Source organism: Leucoraja erinacea, unplaced genomic scaffold, assembly GCF_028641065.1.
Source record: "Leucoraja erinacea ecotype New England unplaced genomic scaffold, Leri_hhj_1 Leri_640S, whole genome shotgun sequence".
Lineage (NCBI taxonomy): Eukaryota > Metazoa > Chordata > Chondrichthyes > Rajiformes > Rajidae > Leucoraja > Leucoraja erinaceus.
In genome coordinates this window covers 1-11475 of record NW_026576554.1, presented here as the reverse complement: position 1 = coordinate 11475, position 11475 = coordinate 1, and the positions used below count along the sequence as shown (strand labels likewise).

Genomic DNA, 11475 nt, shown 5'->3' with positions numbered 1-11475 from the left:
GTGTCCCAAATGCATCTGAATGAAGTATTTGGAATACGCCAACTGTATCCGCGCCGACCATCCACCCCGGCACATTAACATTATCCTGCACACGCTTCGGACAAATTTACATTTATAGTAATTGGTCAAGCCAATTAACCAACAAACCGTACGTCTTTGGACTGTGGGGAAAGCAGCAAATCTACCCGCTGCGCCACCTTGCCAACGTGTCTATGTGTGTGAGGTTGAGACGTGGTGTGGTTCTTCAGCGGCAGTGGCCAAACTACCTTCATGGAATCGCAACGAATAAAATGTCTTTGCCGCCAGATCTCACCAAAGTTAAGATAATGACCAGTGCTGGTGAAAAAAAGCAGCTCTGTGCCGTCAACTGTGTTAAAACACACAATTACATTTCAGATTTATTTCTTTACACAGAGTTTAGCCAATAGAACGAAGGGGGATGTGATCAGGGTCACCATCTCATCTCTGAACTTGGTCTGCGCCACCGCGTAAATCACCGTGTTGGTGCAGGAGCTCAAAGATTGCAGCATGACCCCGATAATCGCAATGATGCTGAAGATGTTGTTGATATCTTTCTGGAAGAATACAGCAGCGGTGACACCGATGCAGATTTTATGCACCACATTCACCGCCCACAGCAGGATGAAACTGCCCGAGATGGCGAGCAGTAAAACGATGGATTTCCTTCGGTTCTCTATCTCGGGGTCACTGTGACTCTCGCCCTTCCCGCTGCCCCGGAGTTCCCTCCTGATTCTGCTGGCCCGGGTGATGTGTCTGATGGTCAGAGCGTTGAGCAGCGCGATCAGCACAAACGGAACCAACGGGGTCAATGCTACCCGCAGCCAGTAATAAGCCGCCCAGAGAGGCGATGTGTAGAAGGTGGATTTTATAACACAGAACATTGGTATATTGTCGATTACCTTTGCCGGTTCAAATATGAAGCAAAAACCAACGTTCAGTACAAGGCTGATCACACACACTGATGTTATAATCACAGTCGCGGTCTTCTCGGTGCAGTATTTCACTTTAAAATTCTGGAAACAAATAGCGATAAACCTATCGAAGGTGAACAGGACAGTTAGCCAGACAGAACAGTCAAATGTCACCACACCCAGGTAGAAGATGATGCTGCAGACTGGAGTGATGTCCAGGAATGACCCTGGGAAGTACATGGGCTTAATCCGATCGACAGTGATGTTCACGACCAGGACCATGAGGTCGGCGAGTGCCATGGACAACAGGTAGCGGCTGATGCATTTGGAGAGTCCGCACCTTCCCCGGAGCACAACCACCACTGTCAGTATGTTCGCTGCAAGGAAGAAATGGAAACGTGAGGAACGTGGTCCCGGAACTAGTGGCTGGGACGGGTGAAGAAGAAAGCGTCTGACATTTGTGGAAGTCTATCATGGGATCAGCATTCTCCCAGTTTAAATCTTATTAAAACGACAAGAATTTTTAAGTGCAATTGATTAATAAAAACAATTAAAGCCCTTGTGGATACTGAACTATCGTAAAACCTGCTCATTGTCACTAACATGATTCCGGGTGGGGAAATGTCTCCGTCTTCCAATGCCCGTGCTGTTCTTGACTATAATGCAAACGTTAAATGTAAGAAGATATATAGCCACACACACGCGCGCGCACACACGCGCACACACACGCGCACACACACGCGCACACACACGCGCACACACGTCAATACACACACACACACACACACACACACACACACACACACACACACGAAAGGAGTGGTGAGGAGCAGGGTTTTTTGATACAGAGGGTGGTGGGTGCCTGGAATGCGCTGCCATGTGTGGCGGTGGTAACAAATAGGATAGAGGTGTTTAAGAGACTGTGAAAGAGGCACATGGGACTGGAGGCATATGGATCGCATGCAGGCAGAGGGGATTGGCTTAACATGGCGCCGTGTTTGGCATGGACATTGAGGGCCGAAGGGCCTGTAACTGCTCTGTACTTTATGTGTTGGAAGGAAATGTTGGGAAGAAGTGCAAATGCTGGTTTAAATTGATGGCGGACACAAAATGCCAGAGTAACTCAGCGGCCCAAGCAGCATCTCCGGAGAGAAGGAATTGGTGACGTTTCGGGTCGACACCCGTTTGTAGACTGGAATATGCTGCAATACACTGAACTTTATATCTGTAAAAAAACATATCCATATACTATTTTTTTTCCTTTCATTATAATGTTTACATACTATATGTCAATGTATATATACTGTTTTTTTTCGTTTATTATGATGTTTACAGAGTACTATGTTTACACATTATGTTGTTGTGAAATAAAATGAATATCCTTCCTTATTTAATTTTGATTGGAATTGAACAAGGTAGCGAAAGGGCGTTTGGATGTGACAACTGGCATCTCACGCCTGACCACGTGCAGAAAACGTTCGCGGGAATTGGCAAAATACGATTGGAGTATTATGTCTTGTGTGGGAATGTGTTGGAGAGTGGAGTGGGTGAAGCAGTCACGGACTTCATTGCAACAATAACCGACAACATCCTCCCCACGTTCCCGTTCCCGTTCGTGTTGCCTTGATTGCTGTCACGGCTGCCTACAACTAGGGCCTGGCATCAGGAAACATGAACGTCTACAAGGTAGAGTCCTACCGACTGCGAAGGGCGGTGAAGGACGCAAAAAGATACAGGGACAAGATGGAGTCATAGATGGAGCAGCAGGACACCAGACGCCTGTTGCAGGGGCTACGGATTGTAACCAACTACCGGAGCAGCCCCCCCTCAACAGGAAGTGCCGGCACCTCCCTAGCTGATGACCTGAACTCCTTTTACGCTCGTTTCGAGATGGGCAACAGCACCACAGGTCTGCCGACTAGCAACAATACCGCCAGTGGAAATTATACCAACCATATCAACCTTGTGGATGGTAGACAGAGTTAATGGTGAGATAAACGCTACTTTGGCTAAAGTATGCCAGCACAATAGATTGTTGTGGCCAGGCACCATGCCCATGGTGATGTATGTCCAGAGAAATTACTAACATTTCTCTGGTGAGGCCAATTCTGGAGTATGGTGTACAATTTTGGTCGCCTAATTATAGGAAGGATGTCAACAAAATAGAGAGAGTACAGAGGAGATTTACTAAAATGTTGCCTGGGTTTCAGCAACTAAGTTACAGAGAAAGGTTGAACAAGTTAGGGCTTTATTCTTTGGAGCGCAGAAGGTTAAGGGGGGACTTGATAGAGGTTTTTTAAATGATGAGAGGGATAGACAGAGTTGACGTGGAAAAGCTTTTCCCACTGAGAGTAGGGAAGATTCAAACAAGGGGACATGACTTGAGAATTAAGGGACCGAAGTTTAGGGGTAACATGAGGGGGAACGTCTTTACTCAGAGAGTGGTAGCTGTGTGGAATGAGCTTCCAGTGAAGGTGGTGGAGGCAGGTTCGTTTTTATCATTTAAAAATAAATTGGATAGTTATATGGACGGGAAGGGAATGGAGGGTTATGGTCTGAGCGCAGGTATATGGGACTAGGGGAGATTATGTGTTCGGCACGGACTAGAAGGGTCGAGATGGCCTGTTTCCGTGCTGTAATTGTTATATGGTTATATGGTTAACATAGAAACACAGACCGAACACCTCACGAGATATTGATGGGGTGTTGAAATCCGTGATAACAGGAACCCGACCCGCGATTACTCCTGAGAATGTAGTTCGAATATGGAATTGTAAAAAATCCTTAACATGTGCTCAACCTATGTGTAAACCAGCTGGTAAAAATCTATGAGAACGTTAAACAGGCAGCGGATCCTCCAGCAGAAGGAAATATGCACCCGTTTAAACCAGGGGATCGGGTTTATGTCGCCCTTTCACTCTTAAAAAAAAGTCAGTTTGGAGATCTAATCTTTTTTATGTGGTGGGGTGGGGGTTGGGGACTGTTTTTCTCGGTCCTTACCTGGTCGGAGATGCGGCTTTTCTCCGGGCCGTATCTTCGCCCTTTCCTCGCGGCCTACCACCGGGACTACAGCGGCGTTTCTGCCGGGACCGGCCAGAACTTGGGCTTCGGCGCCGGCGCTATCGGGGAGCCTTGCCCGGGTCGCCGAGCGGTGGGCTCCGGTGTGCCGTGACCGCCGACTCCCAACATCGCGGAGCTGTCGTTACGGAGCTTCCAGCCGCGGCGGCGCTGACTCTGAACACCACGGAGCCTGGGATCTCTCGCCGAGGTCGCCAGTGTCGGAGCTCCGGCCAGCGCGGCCTGTGGACTTCGGGAGCCGCGGTCTCTGGCAGCAAGCGGCCGTTCTAGACGCTCCCAGCCGCTGAAGAATGTGCTCTCGATGCCGAAACCCCATCATCCGGCGGGAGGGCCTGAACATCGGGCCGCCGTTGCGGCGACTGCGGAGGCCTCAATCGGCCCGACCATGGGTGAAGAAGGGGAAGAGGACTGGACTTTGTGCCTTCCCTCACAGTGGGAACCATTGTGGGGGGTTGTTCTTGTTTTATGTTCAATTCTTTTTTAATGTGGCCTCTTACTTTTAATGGTGTGCTGCGAAAAACTCTGAATTTCCCTGAGGGGATTAATATAGTATCTGTCTGTCTGTCTGTCTGTCTGTCTGTCTGTCTGTCTGTCTGTCTGTCTGTCTGTCTGTCTGTCTGTCTGTCTGTCTGTCTGTCTGCTGTCTGTCTGTCTGTCTGCCTGTCTGTCTGTCTGTCTGTCTACCTATCATTCTTTCTCTCCTAGATGGAAGAGACCATATTTGTTGCTGCTAACAACACAAACAGCAGCAAAAGTAAAATAAAAACACGATTGGGTACACGCCACCAGATGTAAACTGCACCACTCAGACGAAACCGTCGAAGAAAAGGAAATCCAAGAACATTTTGTAGTGATAAAAGTTGTGTCAATATGTATACATATTTCTTATTAGCTATATTTGTAGTATTAAATATTTATGGATATACTAACATTGCGTGGGACCAGAGAGAATATGAGGGTGAAGTGGGGCATCTAGATAGTTACAAGAATCAAGAGGAAGGTAAAAGATGAAATATGAAATCTAACGAACAACTTCCACACAGAACACAGTGAACTCGCTGCTGTACGAAAAAACAAACTTCCTTATCTGATTATAATGTTGGGTTTGGGCCAATATCCCCTCGAATGCACAAGGGGGTATTCTTTTGCCAGCTCAAGGATGGGTTCCAACCAAAAGTACAATCGGAAATATATGCCTCAATTTTTGTAAATGATTAATAAGTGAAAATATTAATACACTTTCTTACCATTAGTGTTGGGCATAAAGATCATAAAGAAACAATAATACCATTCCTTATTTAATTTTGATTGGATTTGAACACGGTAACGAAAGGGTGTTTTGGATGTGACAAGTGGCATCTATCGCTTGGCCAGCTGCAGAAGATGTTCGTGGGAATCGGCAAAGTAAGATTACTTACAATGTCCATCCTCGCTGCCCAAGTAGACAATGGGCAGACACCTTAACTTCCAACAAAGCTCTTTGCTCGCTTCCTATCCCCTTTTCTCACCATCACCACTTCATTTAGATGCTGTGACAATCTCTCTTTTCACGTCTCCCGGTTCGGCTGGTTTCCCTTCTCTTGAGAGACATTTGATGCCTGGGGCATTACAGCGGTAAAGAAACGATTTCAATCGGAGAAAGAAGGCAAGTAGGAGGGCGAGTAAATGGACACATCAAGAGATAACATGGGCGTTTGGGAGAATAAGTCGAGAGTGGTCGCCCAATTTTGTTCGCCCAATTATAGGAAGGATGTCAACAAAAGAGGGAGAGTACAGAGGTGATTTACTAGAATGTTGCCTGGGTTTCAGCAACTAAGTTACGGAGAAAAGTTGAATAAGTTAGGTCTTTATTCTTTGGAGCACAGAAGGTTAAGGGGGGACTTGATAGAGGTCTTTAAAATGATGAGAGGGATAGACAGAGTTGACGTGGATAAGCTTTCCCCATTGAGAGTAGGGAAGATTCAAACAAGAGGACATGACTTCAGAATTAAGGGACAGAAGTTTAGGGGTAACATGAGGGGGAACTTCTTTACTTAGAGAGTAGTAGCTGTGTGGAATGAGCTTCCAGTGGAAGTGGTGGCGGCAGGTTCGATTTTATCGTTTAAAAATAAATTGGATAGGTATATGGATGGGAAAGGAATGGAGGGTTATGGTATGAGTGCAGGTAGATGGGACTAGGGAAAAATACGTGTTCGGCACGGACTTGTAGGGCCGAGACGGCCTGTTTCGGTGTTGTAATTGTTATGTTTATATGGTATATGGTTTTTGCCGCCGGGTACATTTTGTGTGGACATTTACACTGACACAGAATGCACCGTCCATCCATCGCTGCCCAAATAGACAAGGGACAGACAGAGACACTTCAGACAACTATGTCAACAGTTGGTGCGAGATATGAGATACACCGGGCGAGAATGTGAACACGTTTCTACTCGTCATAGGCACAAATCCTTAAAGCAGAGACAGATAGATTCGTGATTTGTACGGGTGTCGGTGGTTGTTGGGAGAAGGCAGGAGAATGGGGTTAGGAGGTAGAGTCACGATTGAATGGCGGAGAAAACTCCATGGCCAAATTCTACTCCTATCGTGCATGAACTTGTGAAATTATGAACCAGTTTCCACAATTATTTTAGCTTTACACTAATTATGGAAAAGGTTGTCGTTCAAAATTGCCGAGGTCAATATAGGTATTATTGGATGGGAACATATAAGACAGATGTTTAATAGTGCGGCAGCTTCAATATCAGTGAATTACTGTTAACAGAATGTTTCGTTTAGTTTAGAGATACAGCGCAGAAACTATTAACTACGGCCCACGGAGTCCGTTCTAATCGGAGACATTTTACGTTTACACCACGTTAATTAACCTACAGACCTGTACGTCTTTGGAGTGTGGGATGAAACCGAAGATGTCGGAGAAAACCCCACGCAGGTCACGGGGAAAATATACAAACTCCGTACAGACAGCACCCGTAGTCAGCATCGAACCCGGGTCTCTGGCGCTGTGAGGCAGCAACTCTATCGCTGCACCACAGTGCGGTCTTAATGTGCCGATTTTGTTGGAATTTTCACCGCTTGTTTTCTATCACCGTGATCAGATTCTCAGACTATCAGTGGCGGAGGTGAAGTCCCGGTTCCTGGTCCATGGTTTCCCGTTCACCGCGCCATTAACCCTGCAGTTTAATCAAATCTCCACCAACAATCCCCGCGATAACACCTGCAGGCAGTCCATAGTACCAAACAGCGTCTTAATGACTCCCTGCTAACCTCATTCTCCTGCCTTCTCCCCATAACCGCTGACACCCGCACTAATCAAGAATCTATCTATCTCTGCTTTAAGAATATCCATTGACTTGCCCTCCACAGCCGTCCATGGCAAAGAATTCCACAGATTCACCATCCTCTGGCTGAAGAAATTCCTCCTCATCTCCTTTCCAGATGAACGTAATTTAAGTATGAGGATATGACTAGTCCTAGTCCTGGATTCTCTCACTAGTGGAAACATCCTCTGCACGTCCTCTCTATCCAGGCCTTTCACTGCTCGGATACAGATGCATATTGATTCCCGGCGCTGTGCGAGCCGCCTTCTCGCCAGGGCCAGAGCCCAGAGCGGGAGCAAACGACAGCCAGAGGATCTCTTTTAATTGTCATCACAAAGCGAAATCCTATAGTCAGGGTCACAGTTTAACAATAAAGGGTAGGTCATTTAAGACTGAGATGAAGAAAACAAACTTCACCCAGGGAGTTGTGAATCTGTGAAATTCTCTGCCGCAGAAGGCAGTGGAGGCCAATTCACTGGATGTTTTCAAGAGACAGTTAGATTTAGCCCTTTGGGTTAAAATAATCAAGGGATATATGGAGAAAGCGGGAACGGGGTAATGCTTTTAGATGACCAGCCATGGTCATATTGAATGGCGGTACTGGCTCGACGGGCCGAATGGCCTACTCCTGCACCTATTTTTCTATGTTTCGATGTTTGGATGTTTCTATGTTCCTATCCCCCAATACACTGGAATTTCGATGAAAGAGTCTGAAATTCTTGACTATTGTAAGGGGAGAGGAACCATAATTGTCTTGAGAATTGTGCACTTAGGTTGAGCACACGATGCCAATAATTACGGCCACAACGCTGTCAAAACCTGTCACAGATTCACAACTCCCTGGGTGCAGTTGTACAGGGTCTTGGTGAGACCACACCTGGAGTATTGCGTACAGTTTTGGTCTCCAAATCTGAGGAAGGACATTATTGCCATAGAGGGAGTGCAGAGACGGTTCACCAGACTGATTCCTGGGATGTCAGGACTGTCTTATGAAGAAAGACTGGATAGACTTGGTTTATACTCTCTAGAATTTAGAAGATTGAGAGGGGATCTTATAGAAACGTACAAAATTCTTAAGGGGTTGGACAGGCTAGATGCAGGAAGATTGTTCCCGGTGTTAGGGAAGTCCAGGGCAAGGGGTCACAGCTTAAGGATAAGGGGGAAATCCTTTAAAACCGAGATGAGAAGAACTTTTTTCACACAGAGTGGTGAATCTCTGGAACTCTCTGCCACAGAGGGTAGTTGAGGCCAGTTCATTGGCTATATTTAAGAGGGAGTTAGATGTGGCCCTTGTGGCTAAGGGGATCAGAGGGTATGGAGAGAAGGCAGGTACGGGATACTGAGTTGGATGATCAGCCATGATCATATTGAATGGCGGTGCAGGCTCGAAGGGCCGAATGGCCTACTCCTGCACCTAATTTCTATGTTTCTATGTTTCTAAAACAAACCGCGAATGAAATCGGGTGGTGAAATTTGAAAACATCAAGTCCCAATGAACAAGCGGTAACAAGGACTCACCTGGAACGCCAAACGCCACGAGAATTGGATAGTAAATCAATCTAATTTCGCCCAGGATTGATCGACCCATCTTCCCGAGCAATTGGATGCCGTAGAAACACGGTCTGATCAAGAGACTTCAATCCAATCCCTTATTTGTACCCCAGGAAAACCTCCAGTGGGACAATGACGTTGCCAAATGACTAGCATTAGTTATGGTACTTTAAACAAACAGATGAAGCAATGATTTAGTTCGGTCTCGCCCCGATTCGTCACCCATCTCTCCAGAGACGCTGCCTGCCACGCTGCATTAATCCCGCATATTGTGCCTATCTTCTTTTGTTGCTTTTCTCTTGGTATGGCTGTATGGTAACTCAAATTTCACTGTACTTTACTGGTACACGTGACAATAAACTGACCATGAAACATCGAACCTTGAAACTTTCTCTTTCCGTTTCTCGACACTTCCACTTTGACACACTCCTCCCTTCGTTCCTCTTCCCGGTTTCCCAATTGAATCGGCTTCATTTCCCCTCGGGCAGCAACGTTATATTTAGGCTTTGTCTATACTTTTCTCCCTCATTTTCCGCACCAGTTTCGAGTTTTGTTTTGGTGTTCTTAGGTCTTTATTCTCTGGAGCGCGGAAGGTTAAGGGGGGACTTGATAGAGGTCTTTAAAATGATGAGAGGGATAGACAGAGTTGACGTGGACAAGCTTTTCCCATTGAGAGTAGGGAAGATTCAAACAAGAGGACATGACTTCAGAATTAAGGGACAGAAGTTTAGGGGTAACATGAGGGGGGACTTCTTTACTCTGAGAGTGCTAGCTGTGTGGAATGAGCTTCCAGTGGAAGTGGTGGAGGCAGGTTCGATTTTATCATTTAAAAGTAAATTGGATAGGTATATGGATGGGAAAGGAATGGAGGGTTATGGTCTGAGTGCAGGTAGATGGGACTAGGGGAAAATAATTGTTCGGCATGGACTTGTAGGGCCGAGATTGCCTGTTTCCGTGCTGTAATTGTTATATGGTTATATGGTTATATAGTCAGGATCGAACCCGGGTCTCTAGCGCTGTAAGGCAGCCATTCTACCGCCACGCCACCGTGCCCCACTCATCTGAGCTGTACGTTTTAATGGGTCTGTTACCACATGAACCCGACGTTTGAATCAATACAATTATTTTGCTGCTAACCCATTCAGCCAGTCTGAAGAATGGTCTCGACCCGAAACGTCACCCATTCCTTCTCTCCAGAGATGCTGCCTGTCCCGCTGAGTTACTCCAGCTTTTTGTGTCTATCTTCGATTTAAATCATCGCCTGCCGTTCTTTCCTACACATATCTTGATCTGGTTTTAACTCGTGGGAGATGTCACGCATTGTGTGAAACGTCATACCAATTGTTACTCTTTAATGACTGCAGGACTCAGATTCAGCTTCAGATTCAATTTTAATTGTCATTGTCAGTGTACAGTACAGAGACAACGAAATGCATTTAGCATCTCCCTTGAAGAGCGACATAGCAAACGATTTGAATACAAAATAATAAGTGTGGGGGGGGGGGGGGGGGGGGGGGGGGGGGGGGTGGTGGTGATTGGCAGTCACCGAGGTACGTTGTTGAGTAGAGTGACAGCCGCCGGAAAGAAGCTGTTCCTCGACCTGCTGGTTCGGCAACGGAGAGACCTGTAGCGCCTCCCGGATGGTAGGAGGGTAAGCAGTCCGTGGTTGGGGTGAGAGCAGTCCTTGGCGATGCTGAGCGCCCTCCGCAGACATGACCAACTGTTCTCTAACTTACCAATCCATGTTGTTTTTTAAAAATCTGGACCAATAAAAGAGTCTATCTGTCTCCCTAGTCGAAGCACACAGTAGGAATAATTTATTTGTGTTTGTGGTCACGAGTACGGAGGAACAGTGAACAATTTTTGTTGCGTGCTACCCAGTCAGGGGAAAGACAATACATGATTACACTCGAGCCGTCCACAGTGTACAGATACATGATAAGGGAATAACGTTCGTGCAAGGTTAATCTAGTAAATTCCGATTAAAAAAATAGTCCGAGGGTCAAGAATGAGGTGGATAGTAGTTCAGCACTGCTCACTGGCTGTGGTAGGATGCTTCAGTTTCTTGATAAACTACTGGGAAGAACCATCCTGATTCCTGGGATTCAGGACTGTCTTATGAAGAAAGACTGGATAGACTTGGTTTATACTCTCTAGAATTTAGAAGATTGAGAGGGGATCTTATAGAAACTTACAAAATTCTTAAGGGGTTGGACAGGCTAGATGCAGGAAGATTGTTCCCGATGTTAGGGAAGTCCAGGACAAGGGGTCACAGCTTAAGGATAAAGGGGAAATCCTTTAAAACCGAGATGAAGAAGAACTTTTTTCACACAGAGAGTGGTGAAATCTCTGGAACTCTCTGCCACAGAAGGTAGTTTGAGGCCAGTGTTCATTGGCTATATTTAAGAGGGAGTTAGAATGTGGCCCTTGTGGCTAAGGGGATCAGGGGGTATGGAGAGAAGTCAGGTACGGGATACTGAGTTGGATGATCAGCCATGATCATATTGAATGGCGGTGCAGGCTCGAAGGGCCGAATGGCCTACTCCTGCATCTAATTTCTATGTTTCTATGTTTCTATCCCTGAAACTGGAGGT

The 11475-nt window shown here is 46.3% G+C and overlaps 1 protein-coding gene across 1 annotated transcript; it reads right to left on the bottom strand.

Annotated features, from left to right (window-relative positions):
• Positions 1-398: 398 nt before the first annotated feature.
• Positions 399-8918, bottom strand: LOC129694373 (probable G-protein coupled receptor 139). The gene is made up of 2 exons (XM_055631073.1): positions 8849-8918; positions 399-1309 (listed from the first exon to the last, which is right to left on the bottom strand). The coding sequence occupies exons 1-2, from the start codon at positions 8916-8918 to the stop codon at positions 399-401; spliced, it is 981 nt and encodes a 326-aa protein (XP_055487048.1).
• Positions 8919-11475: the final 2557 nt, after the last annotated feature.

Coding starts and splice junctions, on each gene's coding strand:
- LOC129694373 (XM_055631073.1), bottom strand. CDS start 8,918: ATGGGTCGATCAATCCTGGGCGAAATTAGATTGATTTACTATCCAATT. Junction 1,310..8,848: donor CGTGGCGTTTGGCGTTCCAG/GTGAGTCCTTGT, acceptor TCTTCCTTGCAG/CGAACATACTGACAGTGGTG.